At 37.6% G+C, this 24,100-nt stretch overlaps 1 protein-coding gene across 5 annotated transcripts in view; it reads right to left on the bottom strand.

The window, feature by feature from the left end:
• Positions 1 to 24,100, bottom strand: part of CRBN (cereblon) — a 55,306-nt gene that overhangs the window by 26,352 nt on the left and 4,854 nt on the right. For 2 of the 5 annotated variants that reach the window (XM_064361948.1, XM_021673483.2), the window contains exons 1-6: positions 23,648 to 23,725; positions 19,300 to 19,403; positions 17,859 to 18,061; positions 16,585 to 16,734; positions 11,728 to 11,887; positions 141 to 203 (exon numbers count right to left, since the gene is read on the bottom strand). In XM_064361948.1, the coding sequence (XP_064218018.1) occupies positions 141 to 203; positions 11,728 to 11,887; positions 16,585 to 16,734; positions 17,859 to 18,061; positions 19,300 to 19,403; positions 23,648 to 23,714 (747 nt within the window). In that variant the 5' untranslated portion in view covers positions 23,715 to 23,725. Of the gene's footprint in view, positions 1 to 140; positions 204 to 11,727; positions 11,888 to 16,584; positions 16,735 to 17,858; positions 18,062 to 19,299; positions 19,407 to 23,647; positions 23,735 to 24,100 lie in introns of those variants that run through there. The other 3 variants (XM_064361947.1, XM_012468504.3, XM_064361949.1) reach the window with 2 other exon arrangements.

Here is a 24,100-nt window from a genome sequence, read left to right on the forward strand (position 1 = left end):
TGCCTGTTTACTTTAAATGTACAAATGGCATTAGTTCTGAAAATAAAATAGCAACAAGTAGGAAAACCTTTGTTTTTTAATTACCATTAAGTATGACGTGGCCTACCATAAATAAAGTAAATTTAAGGTAAGTTACTTACAGCATCATATAAGGAATATAGCCAGCGAGGCCATGAAGTTAGATTTGCACAATGAAACTTTCTCTGAAAATAAAACAAAACAAAAAGGCACTGAATAACCCTTCTCTATAAGGTTACACATTATAGATAATGAGCAACATCGGAGAAATGATTCTGGTCTAGGAAAACATCTAATTTTAAAAAGATAAAATATTTTTTTAGATAACCCATAACATGACTATGAAGTGTAAAATCATGCTTCAAATATATATTTTAACTAGGATCTTGATTCCTATTTTAAAAGGTCAAATATTAAAATTTCAATGCTGAAGACAACTTTGAGAAGATAAATGTGAATAATAAACACCATACTTCTATTATGACCATGTTAGTTGACTTCATACTAGTAATTACTTTTCCAGTATCTGAAGTGAAAACCTCAAAATATTATCCAAACTGCTTGTATAAAAACTTTAAATGAGTCTCAACTGAATCAGTATAAGGGCAAATATAACAAGTGATAGAATCCCAAGAAAGATGAACCATTCATATACTTGAGACTTCATGAAGTTCTCCACTAAATAAAACTCAAGGAAAGGGGAAACCCATCACATTATCACCTTCAACTGTAAATGAAATGCACACAGAAGCATGCCTAAATCCATTTAAAAATGTGAATTGTACTTGATTCCGATAGAATTTCAGTATTTGAGAGGGAGACTCAATGTTGTTAAGATGTCAGTCCTCAAATTACGTATTTAGTGCAAAAGCAGTGAGACTGGATTTGTAAGTATAATTTAAAGTTCATTTGGAAAAAATAACTGCAAAAATAACCACAAAATTTTTGAAAGAGAAGCAAATGGTCTATAGGACACAAAAATATTGCTGAAGGGATGTACTGCAGCAGTGCTGCTAATAGCAACAAATTGGAAACAACCTAATCATCAATCAGAAATAGAGTGAAATACATTAGAATATGTTTATACCAAGGAATGCTCTAAAGCGATCAAAGAACAAGGTATAGCAGAATATAAAGAATTATCACATTTTTCTCAAAAAACAAAACCTGCATATGTACGAATCTTTGTAATTTCACTGTAAATGTTAATTGACATATGACATGACACATGAGAGAAAAGGAGTAAGGTACATCAAAAGGGACGTTTAACAGACCAGAACAAAAAAAAAAAGGTAATATTTAGCACAAGAGGAAGACTCTACTCCTGCACCTCCAAGATCAAATGACTAGGTATATTTCATATGCTGAGTGATACTTACGCTAGGTATGTTTCATACCTAGTCATTTGATCTTGCAAGTACAGGAGTAGAATCTGCAGGAAATGTGGGTACACAGCTCACATGAAAGGGACTCGGGACTGAGCTGATAGCTGGAATTGTGCTATGCAACTGTACAATGTGCTACATTACTCACACCCTCTACTTCCCTACCACCGCAATCCTATTCTAGCTATGTTAGTTTGGTGCAAAAGTAACTGTGGTTTTAATAGAAGACTAGAATCTTAGAGACAGTGTTACTCTATTCCATGATGTTTAAATATGGGAACTTTAATTATCAAAGGGAATGTCTTGTTACCGGGAATGTTCAGTTTAGAGCTGTCTCTCAAGTGGGCATACTTGTTTTCAAATATTTTAGGACTTGCAACAGAGAAGAGGACAGACTTGTTCTAAAACATGAGCTATAGCTCAAAATAAAGAATTCCTTAATGAAAAACATTTATGGCTTAATATAATCCTTGTATTTGAGACTACGCAGAGATCAATAGTCCCCAACCTTTTTGGCACCAGGGACCAGTCTTGTGGAAAACAATTTTTCAAAAGATGGGGTGGAAGATGGCTTTGGAATGATTCCAATGCATTATATTTATCATTACATTCTCATAAGAAGCGTGTAATCTAGATCCCCTGATATGCACAGTTCACAATTGGGTTCACAATCCTATGAGAATCTGTGCCACCACTGATCTGGTAAGAGGCAGAGCTCAGCTTCGCTTGCTCATTCACCACTCACCTCCTGATGTGCGACCCAGTACCTAACAGGCCACAGACCAGTGCTGGTCTGTGGCCTGGGATTTGGGGACCCCTGCCAAAGATTATTTGAGATGTCCTCCGGCTATGTGCTCTGGTAGTAGTTAAAGCCTGAGAAAACAGACCATGAGACCCTTCAGGTACTCTCCGATAAGTTGCCCTTCACTTTTAAGACCAAATATCTAATGGTAAGATTATTATCACAATCCAATTACAGAATTTTTAAAAATCCAACCAACAGCACATCAGGTAGCTCTGAATATTCAGGAACGGCAATGGCAACCATTAGTATTATGCCAAGAACTTCACATTTCTTTTAAGAATACTATAAGGTGAGTAGATTATCTCCATTCTAAAGATAAGGAAACCAAGGCACAAAATGATGGTATAACTTGCCCAAGGTCACACAGTCAGTAAAAAGGAAGGAGCTAAGATTTGTATACAGGGAGGCTGACTAACGATTATTCGTTCAACAAATACTGTGAGTGCCTGATATGGTTTGGCTTGTCCCCACCCAAATCTCATCTTGAATTGTAGTTCATAAAATCCCCACATGTTGTGGAAGGGATCCGGTGGGAGGTAATTGAATCATGGGGACAGTTATCTCTGTGTTTTTCTCATGATAGTGAGTTCTCATAAGAACTGATGGTTTTAGGCTTTTCCCCTTTTGCTTGGTACTTCCCCTTCCTGCCATCATGTGAAGAACATGTTTGCTTCCCCTTCTGCTGTGATGGTAAGTTTCCTGATGCTTCCCTAGCAATGCTGAACTGTGAGTCAAATAAAACTCTTTTATCAATTACCCAGTCTAGAGTATGTCTTTATTTGCAGCGTGAAACCAGACTAATACAGTACCTAACATGTGTCAGGCTAATTATTTTTATACATTTAGGTTATGCCAGTGAATACAAGAAAAACAGACTAAATTCATTGCCCTGTGGAGCTTATATTTTAGAGGGAAAAAGCTTACTAAATTATATATTCTTTGAATTACAAAATGACAAAGACCCAACTGAAAGTTTGTTTGGCTGACTGACACATTCCTCATTCAGTTATTAAAATATACTTCACGTATCAGAACAGTCACTTTTGTAATACAAAAAAATGTAAAAAAGTGTAGTACAAAAGTGTAATTTCATTTGGCACCCATGTCAAGGAAAAGAAGCTGAAATAAAATGTGGCATGCTAGCATACTGAGAGCAATGTACTGGGTCAGACGTTCATTCTGCCACCATGCCTGTGAGGCAAGCTACAGTCTCGGGTAGCTTATTTTCAGAGTGAGAAGACCTCTATAAATTCTTTATCTGGAGCATCCTGACAGATGCAAAATACATCCTTATTATTTGTCATGTGTGTTACATAGTTAATTAGACACACTGAAGAGATATATACCAGTGAAGATTAGCTAGCTTTACAGAGCAACTGCCAAAATTTAAGACATCTCAACATCCTCAAATTTAAAATTCCCGTTTAGCTTCCTGGCACAATAGGAAAGGCTCCTGTCTTATATCTGGGTAAAATATATGGTAAGTTCTAGCAATTTATAGGCATTCTTTAAATATATCAACACCATGATTAATGTCATAAGATGGTTATACCTCAAGAAAATTTTAATACTAGCCAAAAACTTTAGGCACTTTAAAGTGGCCAATGACTGATTCTCTAGCAGAGTAGTATTCACTCTGGGAACAGGATTTACTACTGAAAGCGGGCATAAAAGCCCTTAAAATGAATCTGTTTGCTGGAGGTAATCTATCACATTCCTCCATTTTTAAGCCTCATAGGACTTCAGCTTTGCCTCCCAACAATGTAGAATGTTCAAGAAATGTGAAACTACACTTAAGAGAGTCTTTGAAGTGCAATAAAAATTGAAACAGTAATGTGAAAAGCTAAATAGTAATTGACTTCCTTTATATAGTGACTAAAAGTGGTCACTTAATTGTGTTAAATCCTATTACAATCAGCAATGTAAATGATAAAAATAATTTATACAAATAATTAAAAAGTTACCAGTTTTTGTTTCCTTCTTTAATTTACCAAATTCCTACATGGTAATTAAGAACTGGCATGGAATGATAAGCTCTTTCCTACTCCTGAGGCTTATATGCTAATGGCAGATACACAAGTGCACATACAAGATGTATGCCTGGGGAATGACCAGTCTTTCTGAGGAAGCACCTGACTAATACACAGCCTAGGACTTCAAGACTTTTCTTCTTAATATAAAAATGACAACAAATGTTATTGTTCTTACTATTATCCTGGAACAAGGTGAAACAGATTCTCAAGTTCACAAGGAAATGTTGATCAATGGTAGTCACTGAAAAGCTTGACAAAGGAAGAGCAGTGTGCGGCTTACAAGCCCTATTTGTATTTACACAAAGTATAAAGTGCCAACATCTACAACAGTGATGGTGGCACACAAGCAGATAAACCAAAAAAGCAGAATAAAAGTAAACATATGAATGTGGTCTGTTGACAAAGGTGGTACCTCAAATCAATGGGGGAAAATATGGACTCTTCAAAAACTAGTAGTAGGACAATGGGGAGCCATTTGGTAAAAAATAAAGTGGAATTTATACCAGGATCAACTGCACAAGATCAGAGCTTTCCACAGAAAAGTAATGAAACCACAGTAAGTATACAAAGAAGAGATAGGGACATTCCTTTGCATGGGAATGTCATTTTTAGCTATGATTTAGAATACAGAAGGATTAAAAATTAAACTACATAAGAAAAAAAAAAAGTTCTGTATGACAGAGCACACCAAAAACAACAAAGGACAAACTAGGAAAATGTCTGGAACTCATTAATTACAGAGATTATGAAGCTTAAAAGAAATCAACAAGCCAGTAGGAAAATGCGCAAATACTTTATAGAAAAGGAAATACAAACTGCTCTTAAAACAAAATGCTTACCCTTGCTTTCAGAGAAATTCAGATTGACTTTCAATGTAATTTATTTCACTTATTAGATCAGCAAACAGGTTTGATACTACATTGCCTGTGAGGCCATGATGAAATAATGATAATAAAAATAACTACAAATTCCTTAAGTATTTTGAAAATAAAATTATTTTTAAAACTGTCAAGAATTATGAATGCATTTACCCTGTAAGCCAATAATCTCTCTCTTCAAAAGTTATTAAATATTTACCTATATAAAAGGCCATTGGTATATGCTATACAGTACAGATCTATCATCAGTAAGGAACTGGTTATACAGTGTATCCATACAAAAGGATTCTGTACAGCTTTAAGAATGAGCGATGCTCTATAAACTAATACAAGAGAACCTCCTAAAAGATAAAATAGATGTATCCTTCTGCATAAGAAATAAGAACATTTGTAACTTGATAAAGAGAATTAGGAGGTGATTTCAACACTAATCTGGGAGATTATGTTTGAGGTTCCTGCCCTTCCAAATTCGTGCTCAGTTCCTCCCTGCTCTATGCCATAAACAGAAGCAACCATGGCTAAGTTCAGCAGAGGCCAGAAAGATGAGCACCAATGACTTTCTCAATATCTTTGTTTCCCATTTGACTTCTCTCTACATTTTAGACTCAACTCTTTTCTGATTAACATAGTAAGCCTTGATAGATGAATAAGCAGATGGTCTGGGCAAGCAGGAATATACTTAGAAACATTTAAGTCATACCCCAAACAGGTTTTTAAAAAGTTTCCTCTTTTCTTTGAGGGGGATTTTTACAGTAGGGGGATTTCAGAGTATCCTCCTACAGTAAACCAGTGAATAGAGAAAGGCACTGTGATGGGAAAAGTAGTAAACAGTTTCAGAGCTCGAATTCCAGAACAATAAAGGTCTCTAGATGGAAGTGGGATTGGAAAGTGTTTCCTAATTACATTGGCCTAACTCCTTAATCAGAAGAGACATGTGCTGAATCTTCTCTAATCCTTTCTTGTCAGAATGGTAGATAACACAGCAACACTTCCAGAAGCTTAAATAATTTTATTTCATGTCATTTGGGATGTTTAGGGTTCCATGGCAAATGCTGTGTACAGTTTCAAGGTTAACCGAATATATCTCAGGATGACTACAATCCTGGATCCTTTAAGTTCCTTTTCTGCAGGAAAAGTGTGTGACAACCTTATTACCTTGAGTTAGCTTACAGTTATGTAAGCATCTCTCAACTTTAACCATTTTAACCATACTCAGACATGGAGACAGAACACACATAGGCAGTGCTTCAGATTATGGTGAGATGGACTAGTCAAATACAAGCAAGCTCTATTAAGAAAGGAATGAATTGAACCCTGTAACTGTCTACAGACAAGCACTGTTACATAATCCAGCCCCATGGTAAGCCAGTGTCCCACTAAAGGTACAGCATGCTAAACCCCTCAGATGGTCCCACTACATAATGGAGTTCCTGCCAAAGGTATCTGCCATCCACTTTCCCTGTTGGATTCCTTTTTGATGCACACAGAATAGCTCTAAGTGGTCTCTCTAAAGCAGAACACAGTTTGTAGGTCACTTGGAGTCCAAAATAGATCAGCTAGCAGTTTCTCTTGGCCTAGTGATCTAGATTCCAAGTTTTAGAACCTCAGAAACTCTATCAACAAGGGAACCCTTTAGATAACCTGACATAGGGTGGAGATATGTGGATCACCTAAAACCTTTTAGGCCTTCTCATGCCTTAGCACCTTCTCTCTAGCCCGTGGCAACTCTGAATATGAAAATAACCAAGCACTAATGTTGAGAGTCTAGAATGACTTGGAGAAATAACAGGAAAGGCTCAGATGATCTGAACCCATGCAAATATGTGCTGCTTTGGTCTTCGCAGCTCTATCTTTTCTTGTTCTTGTTAAGCCAGTGGCAACCCAGTTGCATGGGGCAAATTTGGAATGCAATGTAAACAAGGTGCTTTAACCATAGAAGAGGAAGAATTTAAGCAGTAACTCACATAAAAAATAAATTTTAAAAGTAGTCTTATTGGCTTAGCCAAAGTCCAGGTTTAAGATTGCAGGATCCTACAGGCAAGCCACAGAACTAGCTGTAGAGAGCACTTAAGTCAGGAATCAACTACCACTGCTCTCACCCTATACTTAGAGCTTTGCAAAGAAGAGTTACTGTAGAATTTTTAATGATTAAGAATTTTTAACCCATCTTGGTGTGGAAGAACTGTTCTATATACCCAAATACTTAATACAGGCATACTTCGTTTGATTGCAATTCACAACTACGACTTAAAAAAAAAAATTGAAGATTTCTGGCAACCCTGTTTCAAGCAAGTCTATCAAGCCATTTTTCCAACAGCATATGCTCACTACCTGTCTGTGTCATATTTTGGTAAATCTCACAATATTTCAAACTTTTTAATTGTTATGTCTGTTATGATGATTTGTGATTAGTGAACGCTGATCTAATTACTGTAACTGTTTTGGGGGACGATGAACTGCAGCCACTTAAGACAGTAAACTTAGTTGTAATCAACAAGTATGTTTTTGACTGCTCCACTGATCAGCCCTTCAATCTCTCTTCCTCTCCTCAGGCTTCCCTATTTCTCTGAGACACAACAATATTGAAAGTAGGCCAATTAATAACTACAATGGCTTCCAAGTGTTCAAGTGAAAGGAAGAGTAGTCACACATCTCTAACTTTAAATCAAAAGCTAAAAATGATAAAGCTTAGTGAAGAAGGCATGTCAAAGCTGAAAAAGGCCAAAGGCTATGTACAGCTCTTAGGGCAAAGAGTTAGCCAAGCTGTGAATATGAAGGAAAAGTTCTTGAAGGAAATTAAAAGTGCTACTCTGGTGAACACACAAATGACAGGAAAGCAAAAAAGCCTTATTACTGATATGGAGAAAAAAGTTTTAATGGTCTGGATAGAAGATCAAACCAGCCACAAAATTCCCTTGAGCCAAAGTCTAATCCAGAGCAAGGCCCTGAATCTCTTTTCAGGGGCTAAAATGCAGCTGGTGACTTTAAGTTAAAGCCAGTGCTCACTGGTCATTCCAAAAATCCTAGGGCCCTTAAGAATGATGCTAAATATACTCTGCCTGTGTTCTCTAAACAGAACAAAGTCTGGATGACAGAACATCTGTTTAGAGCATGGTTTATTGAATATTTTAAGCCCACTGTTGGGACCTACTGCTCAGAAAAAAGACTCTTTTCAAAATATTACTGCTCATTGACAATGTACATGGTCACCCAGGTGTTTCAATGGAAACATACAAGGAGATAATAGTGTTTTCATGGCCAGTAACACAACTTCCATTCTGCAACCCAGGGATCAAGGAGTACTTTAGACTTTCTTATTTATTATTATTATTTTTTTAAAGACAGGGTTTCACCATGTTGATCAGGTTGGTCTAGAACTCCTGACCTCATGATCCACCCACCTCAGCCTCCCAAAGTGCTGGGATACAGGCATGAGACACCACACCCGGCCCGACTTTCAAATCAAATTAAGAGATACATTTTTCAGCCAGGTGTGGTGGCTGACTCCTGTAATCCCAGCACTGTGGGAGGCTGAGGTGGATGGATCACCTGAGGTTGGGAGTTTGAGACCAGCCTGACCAACATGGAGAAACCCTGTTTCTATTAAAAAGACAAAATTAGCCAGACATAGCAGTGCACGCCTATAATCGCAGCTACTCGGGAGGCTGATAGACAAGACTTGCTTGAACCTGGGAGGCAGAGGTTGCAGTAAGCCAAGATCATGCCACTGCACTCCAGCCTGGGCAATCAGAGCAAAATTCCGTCTCAAAAAAAAAGATAAGAAATACATTTTTTTGTAAGACTACAGCTGCCTTACAAATCACAGATAGTGATTCCTCTGATGGATCTGGAAAAAGTAAATTGAAAACCTTCTGAAAACATTCACCATTCTAGGTGCCATTTAAAACAATCATGATTCATGGGAGGTTGTCAAAATATCAACAATAACAGGAATTTAGAAGAAGTTTACTCCAACCCTCATAGATGACGATTTTGAGGGCTTCAAGCCTTCTGCCGTGGAGAAAGTGACTGCTGATGTGATAGAAATAAAAAGAGAACTAAAATTAGAAGTGAAATCCAAAGATGGAACTGAATTGCTGTAATCTCATGATCAAACATGAATAGATAAGGAGTTGCTTCTTAGGGATGAGCAAAGAAAGTGGTTTCTTGAGAAGAAATCTACTGCTAAAGATGCTGTGAATGTTGGAATGACACGAGGAAGTCAGAGTATTACATAAACTTACTTGATAAAGCAGCAGCAAGTTTTCACAGGACTCTAATCTTGAAAGTTCTATTGTGAGTTAACTGCTATCAAACAGTGCTGCATGCCAAAGAGGGATCTTTTGTGAAAGGAAGAGTCAATCTGTGGGGCAAACTTCACTGCTGTATTAAGAAATTGCTGTAGCTACCCCAACCTTCAGCAACCACAACCCTGATCAGTCAGCAGCTGTCAAGAGCGAAACAAGACTATCCACCAGCAAAAAAGACTGTAATTCACTGAAAGCTCAGGTAATTGTTACTATTTTTCGCAATAAAATATTTTTTAATTAAGGAATATACACTGTGTTTTTAGATAGAATCTTACTGTACAAGTGATAGACTATAGCATTGTGTGAATAAAACTTTTATATGCATTGGGAAACCCAAAAAATTCGTGAGACTCACTTTATTGTCACAGTCGCTTTATTGCAGTGGTTTGAAACTGAACCTGCAATATCTCTGTGGTATGCCTGTACCCCTTAAAAAAATATCCAGTATGAAATACACAACTATGTGAATATTAATATGACATACTGGGAACATCTTGATGCAGTTACCTTGCCACATATTTCAGTAGCGAACCAGTGCCAAACACACTTTTAGGCACTAAATGACGTAATATAGTCCAAATCTACTCCTTGGAGGCCACATACTGACAGTAATCGTTGACATACTTATTTCAACAGTAACATTTAAAATGACTATGGAAGCAAAATTTCCCACAGTTCAGTTAAAAGAAACAAGGGTAAAAGCATATTTTAAAGTGTCTGTATCTGATATGGAGAACAAAGTATGGCACAATGATATGATCTGGCTGTGTCCCCACCCAAATCTCCTCTGGAATTTTATCTCCCACAATTCCCACATGTTGTGGGAAGAAACAGGTGGGAGGTGACTGAATTATGGGGGTGGGTCTTTCCTGTGCTGTTCTTGTCATAGTGTATGAGTCTCACCAGATCTGATGGTTTTAAAAATGGGAGTTTTCCTGCACAACCTCTTTTTGCCTGCCGACATCTATGTAAGACGTGACTTGTTCTTCTTTGACTTTCACCTTCTGCCATGATTGTGAGGCCTCCCCAACCAGGTGGAACTTTAAGTCTAATAAACCTCTGTTTTTTTTTTTTTTAAATTGCCCAGTCTTGGTTATGTCTTTATCAGCAGCATGAAAATGGACTAATACACGCAGCTATACAAAAGTTGTCTGTTAACTAAAGGCAGTATCAATATTATTAAACATTTAAAAAACTTTCAGTTTCAAGGTTGTTTGGGAGTCTTCAAACAGTCTAATTATATCTTCCTGATTAGAATCTTCATTAGAAACACTAGTCAAAACACACTGTACTATGAAACAGATAAGACCAGGAAGTCTTAAAGACACCAGTTATAATCCTGATGCCCATCAAGTGCCCATTCTGCACAAGTTTTCACTGAAAACTGGAGGAATTTTACTGCCAAAACAATAAAAGTTGGGTACAATGACTAGTGTGTGAGTCTGCTTCATAAACTATCCATACTAATTTATGTTAAATTAGTATCCTATACTAATTTACATTAAAATATTAAATCCTCACCACCCAACAAAGGGATAATACAGAATTTTTAAGGTTGCAATGGAAATTGTCTTTCCATATTTAAAAAAAAAGTAAACCTCAAAAAGCCCAATTTTCTAAATTTAGAAACTAGTAATTTTTTTCTTTAGGCAGAAATTAAAAATATTACCTATACTTAAAACCACACATTTCACAAATGAGTAGAAACAGGCTCCTTCAATTTTTTTTTCCCTATGACAATTATGATTTAGTCAAAAGGATATACTAAGGAATTAGTGCCCAAACAAGCAACATTTTTAAAGAGCATCTAGTTTCAAGTCAGTGTTTTCGATGTCAACTGCATTTCACTGAAACACACAGCAAAAAAAAAAAGCTTTTCTCTCTAGTCTGTAAGAAGGAAAACAGACTCTACTTCTCTACTACCACCCTACCCCAAATGAATCCTCCCTTCTTCAAGATAATGGATGTTTATGACTCAACAGCCAAACATCTAATATGAACATTTAATAAGTGATTCCTATGGAATTTACAATCATAAGCCGTTAATATAACTGATAAGCATAATAAAGATACCTTACAGCTGTGTGACATTTTATTACTTTTGCAAACTGCTTTTACATAAAACAGCTGCTTGTGGAATTTTTAGAGTGACCAGCCATGATCAAATGCAGCTACAATAGTGCCACACAAGGTGTCTGGGGAATGAATCATGAGAGTTGTTTGTGTTTTTTTCTTAAAACAGCAAAAAAACCAACCTCTCTTTGTTTTTTGAAGATGCATAAAAAATTAGTTTCTCACCTTCTGGTATTTCTGCCACCATTTATATGAACACTGGTCTTCCCATGAGACAGGTTTTGAAGGAAATATCTGGCATTTATTGAGGGATTCTAATTGAACTGCAGACATGGTTGAAGGCAACACACATTCAGGAAGAATTTGCACTTTAGCTTGCTGGATTCTAAAATAAAGAGAACCAAGCATGGTATTCATTTCTAAGATCAACTAACTCAAACTATAAGTTTCTAAACAGTGATGATAATTTTAAGTACTAAGATTTTCAAAATTTTATCTTTTAAACATATTCATCAAATGCTGATGTTAAGATATAAAAACTTCCAGAAAATAATTTTATTTCCTAAATCATACCAAAGTTAAAACCAAAGATAACCTAAGGTATGGATTTTCAATGTCACTGTGGAATGGAAAGGGAGATCTATACATTTCAGATAAATACAGAGTCTATAAATGAAACAAAGTTTTAAAAAAAATCAACATACAACTACTGCTTGATACTTCTAATTTCTTAAACATTCTTAAGATACCCAAACTCTTCTATCCCTACTTCTTATGCTGCTTAACTCTTACATATATCCTTTCTCATAAGTCATCTGAGTACAGAAATGTAGAAAAAAATTAAGAATGCATTTACATAGATGAATTAAAATAACACTAAAGAATTACATGCAGCCTTTCTGTGTGCATTCCTTTTCACATTCTTAAAAGTTTACCTCGAATATACAAAGGATCACACTATACTTCATATTTTTTCTTAAAAGTTATTTAAAAATGTCATAATAAAGTCATTTCCAAGATGCTACTTGAGAATATAATTGCAAACATCTTATCATGAACTAGTGAAAACAGGAAGGTTGTATCTATGAGCTGTCTTCCTGTGAGGCGTTCTATCTCTTAGAGTATAGTTTTTGAAATGTAGAATATGTAACTGTATTCAAATGCTAGTACAAAACACTGTTAGACTGACAAAGTAAATACATTAAAAGTTTCTGCTTTATTACTAGTTATACCTAAGACTGCTAAAGTAGTCTTTCGTAATAACCACTGTTTGACCACAAAATATTATGGACGAAGTTCTGACATTTTCCTTATTTATTCAAAGAAAATAGCTGAGTGTGTCAGAAAGTATCTAGGTTTAATGATAATAGTAGACTCACTCTACTAACTTTATTTCCTTCCTGCAAACTCATTAGAAATAGAAAATTTCTGTCTACATGACTTGGGAAAATGTTAAAAATTTTACTATAGTCAAACTATGGTCAAGTGTTCTTGCATTATTAGGGCTCATTAGAAACAAAATCTCAATTTTCTTCACCTTATTCATGAACATAAATAACTTAATTATATTATTAAAGTATATACCATCCTATAGAAATTTTTAGAAATCTGATTCTTCTTTAAAATTATAAGCAACTGAATTAAGAATTATGCCTTACCCAACTACTATATAAGATTTGATTATGATAAAAATAGTAACATTAATGATCCCCTGGCTTATAGATCATGTTAATAATTAGTCTGCAGTACAAGCTGTCTGAATTGTCTTGCAGAATTAAAGAATGCTCTCCTTCACCTGGTTAAACATGCCCAGGGTCCACTGCATACACAGTGGCTGGTTCTTCTCCCAGCACCTGAGTTTTGTTTTTAACATAAGCTAGTTTTGTTTCTTTCCAACCGGTTTATCACAGTTGTTTTGTGATTACAGCAACATAATTTATACAAATGTTATAAAAACCAGTGAACTATGAGTACAACAATAACATTGCTTCAAGGAACATTAAGTTGAGACATAAAAAACTGCTTTCAAATTAGGTACAGACAACTCTAATAGTAGGAAAAAAACTGTACAAATCTGGAAAAATTTTGCACTCACATTGCCTTGTGACTATCTTTAGAATCTCTCTTTAAAGAAAAACTAGCAGTATAAACTGTAGATAATGTACGATGAAAGTGTCAGAAAGTCTACAGTCATTTCTAATCTGCAGACCTGCTTCAATTAAAAGACCTTGGTCTCTCCAAATGAAAAATGAGTCAATTTATACACTTTAAGTAAAAATAAAGTATTTAAGCCATGTATGTATAACATTTTGTGATTTCCAGCTTAACTTTTTGACTAACAATTACTGGTATCAATAACAGGTAAGAAGTCTTCTCTTGTGATGCCAACAGGATATATCAATCCCCTCCTCCTCTCTACATGTTAAGAAGTAGGAACTTCTGAAGACCCCTACGTCAATGAGACCTATGTTTTTATTAATCAAAAAAAATTTCCATGTGTTCAGAAGTGCGAGCACACACACACAGACAGACTCTGGTTGCTATATCTTTTTTATTTTTTTTGAGATGGAGCCTCAATCTGTTGGCCAGGCTGGAGTGCAGTGGTACGATCTTTGCTCATTGCAACCTCTGCCTCCCATGTTCAGATGATTCTCGTGCCTCAGCCTCCCAAGTAGCTGGAATTACAAGCATGTGCCACCGCGCCCCCCATCCCTAATTTCTTGTGTTTTTAGTAGTGATGGGCTGGTCTCAAATTCCTGGCCTCAAGAGATCCACACACCTTGGTCTCCCAGAGTGCTGAGATTACAGGTATGAGCCACCACACCTGGCCTCTGTAGTATACTTCTAATACATAAAGTATCATTTAGGTAAAAGACAAATGGTATTTTTATTTTTTAAAATGTTTAATTTTTCTATATGCTTATTTCTCCAAAAAAAATATAAATGAATATTATCTATTTTACTAGAGAAAGGGAAACTGGCTTGAGTTTCAAATGTGCTACAGATAAATTCTGGTATAATGGAAAGAGTACTAGTTCGGAAGTCAAGGGACCTAGAACCAATCAGGTCTGTCACTTACTAGCTGTTTAGGCAAATTACTTAACCTCTCTAGTACTTGGCATTCTGATATAGAAAAAGAATAGACTGCACTAGATCACCTCCAGATTTTCTTTGATTTCATCATTTCCAGTGAAGTTGGTTACAGGGCTAGAGAAGCAGTAGAGCCAAGAGACATCTCATTCCACAGAGGCCTTTTAAATGCAGACAGACATACCCTTATGAGAGGCCTTAATAATGGGTCCATAGAATACTAGAGAGGATATCCCCGCAAGGCTTGTCTAGCTCTGTCAGTCTGATGTTAATCTTTACTAGAGTCAAACAGCCATTCCTTGTCTTGTTTTCAGAGTTAATGATATACTGCCATCTTGTGTTCAATAGTTTTTCTACACTCAAAAGTCACTAATGTCAAGACAGTCTGAGAAGTATACTTTTTCCCAAGTCAATTTTCCTTTATGGCTCTGGAATAGTATTCACAAATATTCAAAATTGTATGAAGATAAGAAGTACTTTAAAAATGTAACTGTTAGCAAAATCCACAGTAACAAAACAGTGTGCTAATTATCATAATGCAGACCCTACTGGAAATCATTCTTTCATTCGTTCTTATAAAATGTATGGTCCTAAATGTAAAACATAAATAAGTCTTGGTCACTGTTCTCAAACAGCTTATCTACTGAGGGAGACAGACATATAATCCTGTAAGGACAGTGCAATGTGGTAAGGCTATCAGAATTTGCACAATGAATGTTCTGCGAAAGTACCAGGAGAGAACTAAACAGCCTAAGAGCTCTGACAATCCCCTCTCACATTCCTTTCTGCTCTCTTTAGCTCCAAAGAGCTGTCTGACACATCAATATTTTTATAATTCAAAAATATATAGGTATGCCCACCATGTGGAACAAAACAGACAAAACCTTCCTGCCCTCATGCTGCTGATATTCTTTTTTCAGTGTTAACCCCCCACCCCCAAAAAACTCAGAACTTCCATGTGTTCAGAAGACATTACCTGCGCAACACAGAGGTCTGATGAGATTTTCAACTCTGGGTATAAATTGGAAACCAGTTCACTAGTACTATATGGAATCCAGGATTGTGTATCTGTAAGACCTCACAGGTGACATGTCACAGTTGAGAAGCACTCCCTTAAGAGGTAACATCCAATGATTAAGGCAAATGCTTTACTTTGTTTGCTTTTTAAGAGGATTTTAAAGTAGACTTTTTGTGTCTGTTTTAATGTGTATCTCTTGAATTTGTGCAAAACCCAGTCATGAGAGCTATGCCAAAATGAGTAACTGCTAAAACAGTACACTAAGGGAATTTCTAAATGTCAGAAAGTATATAGACTACAGGTATTTACTGATCACTTATTATGCAAACAGCATTTCTAGGTGATATAAAATTCACACTAGAGATGGACACTAAATATAAATGGCTTGTATAGCTCAGACAGAGCAGTTGGCAAATGTAACCAGTGCGGCTTTCAAACATCACAACAATGCTACAAAAACCACAGCTGTCCTGGTGAGCACACAGGCAGCTCACAAGCCTCTGGTTTCCCTAACCTCTTACCCTCTGGGAGGCCTTCAATCCTAAAGAAGCCAAGCCCCAAACAGCACTTCCCTTTGTGTTTACATTACTGTTCTCAAACCTGGAGGGACATTAGAATCACCTGAAACTCATTTTTAAACGATGCTGCAGCCTCATCACTCTCTGGAGATGGGAGATGAGGTTGGAACTCAAGCTTCTATAGTTTTAAAAGCTTCCCAGGTGATTCTGATGCATAGCAAGGTTGGAAACCACCGGGCTATACCTTAGAAGGGAAAGAGAACAAACTCCCTTTTTCTTCCAATGTTCACCTCATCTTATATAAATGTAGATTTACTGGGCACTAATTAAAATCTCACAAAAAAGTAAAAAAAAAAAAGTTACAAAATATGAAGTGTCAGCAGAATAGAAAAAGTACAAGAAAACCACTTCATTATAAGACATTCACAGAGCTTTAAGGTATATGTCATTTCTTACCCATCTGACTGTGTTCTTAGCTCAAGGACTTTGAACCTTTGTCTTCCAATTGCTTTCACTTTCACTATCTCAATTCCAAAATCCTGTTCTTCTCGATAGGCATATATCTCTGCTGTTGTTCCAAACTGTGCTTCCCTTTCCTGTATGTTGCTTCCAAGAAGATTTTAAAAAGAAAGAAATTTGAACATTTAAATTTTAAATATATGCAAATTTGGCAAAATCAATATATATAGGTAAACAATTTATAGAACCAACCCTTCCTACAAAGTTACTAATTTTACTTATTTATTTATTTGACACAGAGTCTTGCTCTGTCACCCAGAGTGCAGTGGCACAATCTTAGCTCACTGCAACTTCTGCCTCCTGGATTCAAGCAATTCTCCCGCCTCAGCCTCCTGAGCATCTGGGATTACAGGCACGTGCCACCACACCAGGCTAATTTTCATATTTTTAGTAAAGACAGGGTTTCATCATATTGGTCAGGCTGGTCTCATACTCCTGACCTCAGGTGATCTGCCCGCCTCGGCCTCCCAAAGTGCAGAGATTACAGGTGTGAGCCACCGTGTCCAGCCAATTTTATTTTTAAATCACATGGGGGATATAGAAGGAGGATTCAGAAAGTACAATTAGAGAACTTTAGGAAAAGAAAAGATTTCTAGTCACTGAAAATAATTTAGAACTTACAGGGGTTTAAACTCATTTACCAAACCAAATATTCCTTCACTTTGTGAAATGACTTAACCATTTCTGCTGCTTACTGGCAGTACTATACGGGGCTGGGAGCTTCCTCTATGTATTTCCTGCCTCTACTGCAGATTTCCTTTATTTGCCATGGGATACTCAAAAGTTCAGCTCCAATTTAAAATGGTACAACTTAACAATTTTGAGAGAGAAAGGGAAAGAACAGACCACTTCTTTTGGAAAAGTAATTCTTTACGTTCAAATATAAAAGCCTTATTTCTCTTTATTAAAGAGAGTTATTGAAACTAAGATTCCAAAAATGATTTTCATGAAATATTAATGATTAAAAATTTTTCAAATACCAGAAAGTTAAATTGTGTATGACAGTGAAGAGCTGAGTTAGATGGTAATGAAATGAACAAAAATACTCCAACTTGCACTATCAAATTTCTACTTAACCAAACTCCTCACCTCACATTCTTACCCAACCTCTCCTGTACATGCAAAACAACAGCCTGCTTTGGCTTTAACACTGACCACTGCAATTACCCATGAGAGGAAATGTATTAAGCAAATGGACTCTAATATTTTACCTGTATGCAAGAACAGCAAAGGTTCTATCTTTCTGAATTAAATTCCGCACCATACTGACTTCTTGAGGGTGAAAAAGTTGAAGAGGTAATGTCTGTCCGGGAATCAGGATCATCATCACCTGTGGCAGAACTGGGATCACCTGACAGCTGTCATCATCGTGCAAAGTCCTGCCATGAAATTCTTCCATATCAGCGCCTAGGTACTATTTAAGAACATATATAGGTACAGTGTCATGATTGATATGTAATAAAAATACAAATAAAAATACAAGTTCAACAGACTAAACAGCAAATCACATTAAAAGAAATACAGGCTGGGCATGGTGACTCACGTCTGTAATCTCAGCACTTTGGGAGGCTGAGGTGGGTAGATCACCTGAGGTTAGGAGTTCAAGATCAACCTGGCCAATACAGTGAAACTCTCTCTACTAAAAATACAAAAATTGCCGGGTGTGGTGGCAGATGCCTGTAATCCCAGCAACTAGAGAGGCTGAGGCAGAGGAACCACCTGAACCCGGGAAGCGGCGGTTGCAGTGAGCCCAGACTGTGCCACTGCACTCACTCCAGCCTAAGCAACAGAGCAAGACTCCATCTCAAAAAAAAAAGAAAAAAAGAAAAAAAAAGAAATACAAATAGGGTTACAAATATTTACTTAAAAAATGCGGTATATAAGCACCCCAAGTGAAAATATACTTTTTAATCTAACAACTTTAACTCTTAGAAGAATTTCTAATCTTTTATGAATATCTCAAAAACATACAAATTCAAGAATTTTTCAGTACAAGCTATTTTCTTTTTACCAAGATAAGAAACATCTCTATGTCCAAATATCACAAACAACAAGTATAAAATGTTACATGTTCAATAACACACCAGTACCTAGAAGTACAGAGAAGTACTTAATAGCTCAATTACTAGAAAGACTATAAAGAGCAACAATTCCTCAAGCAATTCCATCACAACATAGTATTAAGCTTCTTAAAAATTACAGTTTCGGCTGGGTGCGGTGGCTCATGCCTGTAATCCCAGCACTTTGGGAGGCTAAGGGGGGCAGATTATGAGGTCAGGAGATCGAGACAATCCTGGCCAACATAGTGAAACCCCGTCTCTACTAAAATATACAAAATTAGCCAAGCATGGTGGCGCATGCCTGTAGTCCCAGCTACTCAAGAGGCTGAGGCAGGGGAATCACTTGAACCTGGGAGGCGAAGGTTGCAGTAAGCGAAGATCATGCCACTGCACTCCAGTCTGGTGACAGAGCAAGACTCCATCTCAAAAAAAAAAAAAAAAAAACATAGTTACATGTTTATCTACTTGTAAATAGCCTATGTCCCCATCCACAATTTGATATCCAGTAAGACAAAAATCTGTCACTTGTTTTTATGAACTTTTTTCTACATTTAAATGTATATTATATTAGCTCTATTACTAAATTACATACTGTATGTGATGTTGGCAGACTGGTGTCAAAATTTATGATGTTTGGTTTTTTGGCTTCTTTACTATCCTGGTCTTCAACTTCCATTTCATCTTCTTCCTCACTCTCTGCTGTAAGAGTAGAATATTGTAAGAAAAAAAAAAGATGAAAACCCTTTCAAACACATAATTCCATCTTCAGAAAAGGGGTACTTGTAAAACCACATGCCTTTGGTAACTCTACAGTACTATGAAGAGGCAGCCGGAGGGCTGGGGTTTATGCTGGGCTCAGTTACTAGCTATCTTTTTTTTTTTAAGTGAACTTTGCATTTTAGAATAGTTTAACATTTATAGAGAAGTTGCAAAGATAGTACAGAGTGCTCCCGTACGTCACACATCCTTTTCCCCTATAGCTAACAATTTATATTAGCATTGTACATTTGCTACAACGAAGGAGTCAGTCTTGGTACATTACTATAACTAAAGATCACATTTTATTTGGCCCTCCTTAGTTTTTATCTAATCTTTTTGTGTTCTAGGATCCCATATTACATTTAGTTATCATGTCTCCTACCCTCCACTCGGCTAGGGTGATTCTTCAGACTTTGCTTGTTTCCAAGTTTTGAGGGGTACTGGTCAGCTATTTTGTAGAGTATCCCTCAACTGGGTTTTGTTTGATGTAATTCTCATGATTAGACTGAAGCTATGTGTTTTAGGGAGGAAGACCACAGAAGTGTAGTATTGTTATTCTTTTCTTTTTTAGAAATGGGGTCTGTCGCCAATGTACTGTTTTTATTACATATCAAGCCTACATATTATGAACTATCCCTGCTGATGTTAACCTTGATCACCTGCCTAAAGCAGTATGTGTCAGGTTTTTCCACTGTAAAGTTACTCTTCCCCTCCTTTTCACATTGCAGCCTTAGGCAGCAAATCACCAGGTGCAGCCTATACTTAAGGGGTGATGAATTATGTTCCACTCCCTTGAAGGGGAAATACCTATATAAGCTATTTAAAATTCTTCTATATGGGAGATTTTTCTGTTCTCCTTCACCAGTAATTTTAACACCTTAGACAACTCATTCGGCCCAATTAAACTTTAGTTTCCTCATCTGCAAAATGACAGGCTTGAACAAGTCAATCTCTAAGTTTCTTTCTCAACTTCAAAGAGTTCCTACCTAAGAAAGAAAAGAAATAAAGCAGGCAAGATCTGTTAATTAAAAGTGAGAGAAAGATAGAATCTGGCAGGAAGAATTTTACAGCATTTTTCTAGTGATATCATTCCCCTGACTGTCACCATTATTATAAAATGAAGGCTGGGTGTGGTAGTTCACACCTGTTATCCCAGCACTTTGGAAGGCTAATGCAGGTGGATCAGGAGTTTGAGACCAGCCTGGCCAACATCTTGAAACTCCGTCCCTACTAAAAATAAAAAATTAGCTGGGTGTGGTGGCAGGTGCCTGCAATCCCAGCTACTTAGGAGACTGAGGCAGGAGAATCACTTGAACCCGGGAGGCAGAGGTTGCAGTGAGCTGAGATTGCACCACTGCACTCCAGCCTGCGGGACAAAGATTTTGCAGTCATTTTCATACCGTTTTGCTTTGTAATTTTAAAGTTAAAAATCAAGTTGGCATGAAGCATAAAACATTTTAAAAGAATGTCTTAGAAAACCAGATGTTACCCATGACAGCAAAGAAAATTAGAAAAAGCTACACAATACAGGTGATATTCTACTAACTGTGAGTCTGTCCTTTTCATACAAAGTATGAGTAAATTTCCTGTCCTAGATCAATGATTTTCAACCACAGGTGATTCTGCCCCTCAGGGGATATTGGTTGTCATAACTAAGGGAGTCTGACTGGCATCTAGTGGGTAGAGGCCAGGTATGCAGCTAAATATCTTACAATGCACAAGACAATTCCACCCAAAGAATTCTACAGCCCAAAAGTCAAGTGCTGAAGTTGGGAAACCCTGGCCTAGATGGACAATAAAGGATTACTGAATCTCATTTCTCACTCCCCAGTTCATGTATTTTTAAATGCCCCAAATAAACTTCTAAATCGATAAAATGTCATTACAAAATAATCCTTTTTTTCCTTTGTGCATATCATTATTTAAGTCAAACCACTTCTAACCAGGTACCTGACAGAAAATACAAATGTTTTTCAATTTGGTAACTGCCTTGGACTTTCTATTTATTGTTACAATTTCCTAGCCATAAAACTCCCTCAAAAACAGAATGACTTCAACTTATATGTGGTCAATGGTCTAACACTTCATACAAATTTTCCTTGGAACATGTAAGTTTCACCAAGAGATAAAGAACAATCTAAATGAATGAGAAAAATATTCTAAATCAAATTCTTTGTATTTCCAACTCTGACAACATGGCTATCACTTGGCACGCAGCACAACCCATTTTACTGTTCTACTACAGAAAGTTTAAAAGATAAACTATCAGCTCAAAGGCTGGAATTAATATTGTTAAAAATTTACATTTTAACTCTTCTGACTTCCAGTCTCTAAATAATTTCTTTAGTAACATTTTTTCATAAATATAGCTAAAAACCACTTTCCCCTACTATTAACATTTCACTTGCCTAGGATAAATTATTCACATCTCAAATATAAGGCTTTTTGTTGGAACTTAGAGGATTTACTCTTCGGAACAACTTGTACTACATGGAATTATGGAAAATCCAACGTTGTTCTACAAATAAAACTTGTGTAATTTGGAAAGGCATTATTGCTATATCTACATCATCTCTGGGCCCTCTATTTTTTTCTGGAAAAAAAAAAAAAAAACCACACACACTGACTGTTCAGAGCTATCAGAGTGAAGTCTGATGACTCATCTCATGCAGAGACACCATGTGAATGCTGACAGAACATCACTATCCTCCCTCTTCTATTCACCATTCTCCCTGAAACACTGGATTTGGCACAGAGAGTAGGGCTAATGTCTCTGAAAAAACAGCTCAGCTTTCCATCAAAGGCTGGCATACTTACCTTTATGTCAATTCAGCTAGGATGGCTTCAAGAACAACCACTGACTATGACTTATCAAAGTTCTCTCCTATATGGTGGGCATGCACTCAGTCTCTTCCTCTTTTAATTCATGCTGCTAGCAGTGGACAAATTAATCTTCCAAGCATAGGTTTCCCTAGGCAATTACCTGATACCTAACATTGTTTCTTGGCAACCCACAGGAAAAACCCCAACCCACCGGCAAGAAATGCCAGATTGTCAACAACTTAGACCCAATCTACCTCCTAGGCCTTATGTCCCACAACCATATCCTAAATATGTGCTTTTGGATGTCTCTTGCTTTACCGTAAAAGGCTTTTCCCCAACTCCTCTGACTCTCGAACAACCTGTCTCTGAAAAACCATAAAAGCATTCATTTATCTGGCCCTAAATCAACCGCCTCTGCAGCTGATTTATGTTTAGCTATATTCTCAGGAGCCCCGCCTAGATAGTAAATCTCAAGTATCAGATTCCGTATTAGCTCTTATTTCATCCCCAAAACACCCAATATACTGTCTGTCATATAACGAAGATCCTAGTCTCAAGTTTAGATGCATCTCTTGAAAAGCATTCCATGAAAAGTTTATACAATATTCCATGCCTTTTTGTTTTCTGCTCAGTATTTCAACATAAGGCCAAGGTCTAAACACTTCACACAACACACAGGAAAAAGAAAAACGAAGTATCTCTGATTAAGCATATTCGTACACGCCTGAGAAAAAACAGACCAGTAGTAAGAAAAACAAACTAAATACAGAAGTGGTTTAGAGATATGACAGACACACCCGGGCTGGAATCCTGGATCTGCAACTGTGTGACCTTGGGCAAGTCACTGAACTTATCTGCAAATCCATTACTCGCTTATCAAATCGGAAACTGAAAAGTGATATGGGAAGGATTAAAAGGCGAAATGCATGCCAAGCGTTAACTGCAAGGCTCGTAACATGGTAAGTGCTTAGTACATGTTAGCTCTCACTCTTAAAAGGAAGGAGTCCAACAAAAGTAACAGCTGTGAATCTGACCCGGTCCCCTAGTTTCAGAGCATTTCCTAGGAGCTAAATTCAGGAGACAGGGAGAATGGGAGGACAGGTTCCCTGTTCTTGGGAGCAAACGCCCCCCCACTCCCGACACCCTAGCCCACAGCTCGGGGCGACACAGCAGCAAAGAAAGCGCCGCGACTCCGTCGCTGGCCGACGGCCGACGTGAAGCAGCCTCCCAGTGCGGCCCTGCTAGGCTGGCTGGCCAGTCTCGGCGCCCCCACGCCCGCCTCCCAGGCCCAGCTGCACCGCTAGCGGCTCCGGGCCTCGCCCCACTCCCGCCTCCAGGGAACGGCTCCGGGCGGTTACCAGGTAGGAGCGGCAGGTGGTTGCCCATGTTGTGCGCAGCGTCCTGCTGATCTCCCTCGCCGGCCATGTCTGTTTACCCGCAAAGGAGGCTGGGACAGGGCGGCGCCGGGGACTCCGGGGGAGGGTCCGCGTCGCGCCGCTGCCGCGCACCGGGGCCACAGCGCCTCCTGGCGGCCCCAGAGGAGCAGAAGGCGGCACGGACCCAGACCTGGAAGTGATGCCCTAGGCGGGAGGACGATTACAAGCCTGTGCTCTGCCCAGTACAGAACACTGTCTCCTGCCATCCATGGCTAAGTGCCCTTCGTACACGCTAACAGAGCCCTCACCTTGTTCCAGCCCTTGGCATGACTTATTTAATCATGACATTTTGCATATGGAGAAACTAAGGCTGAGAGCCTTTAGTCTCCACCTTGTTCTTAAACGAAGGGGGCAGGAAGCAAATAGAAACCTGTT

Source organism: Aotus nancymaae, unplaced genomic scaffold (assembly GCF_030222135.1).
Source record: "Aotus nancymaae isolate 86718 unplaced genomic scaffold, 86718_ANA_hifiasm-v0.15.2.pri h1tg000046l, whole genome shotgun sequence".
Lineage (NCBI taxonomy): Eukaryota > Metazoa > Chordata > Mammalia > Primates > Aotidae > Aotus > Aotus nancymaae.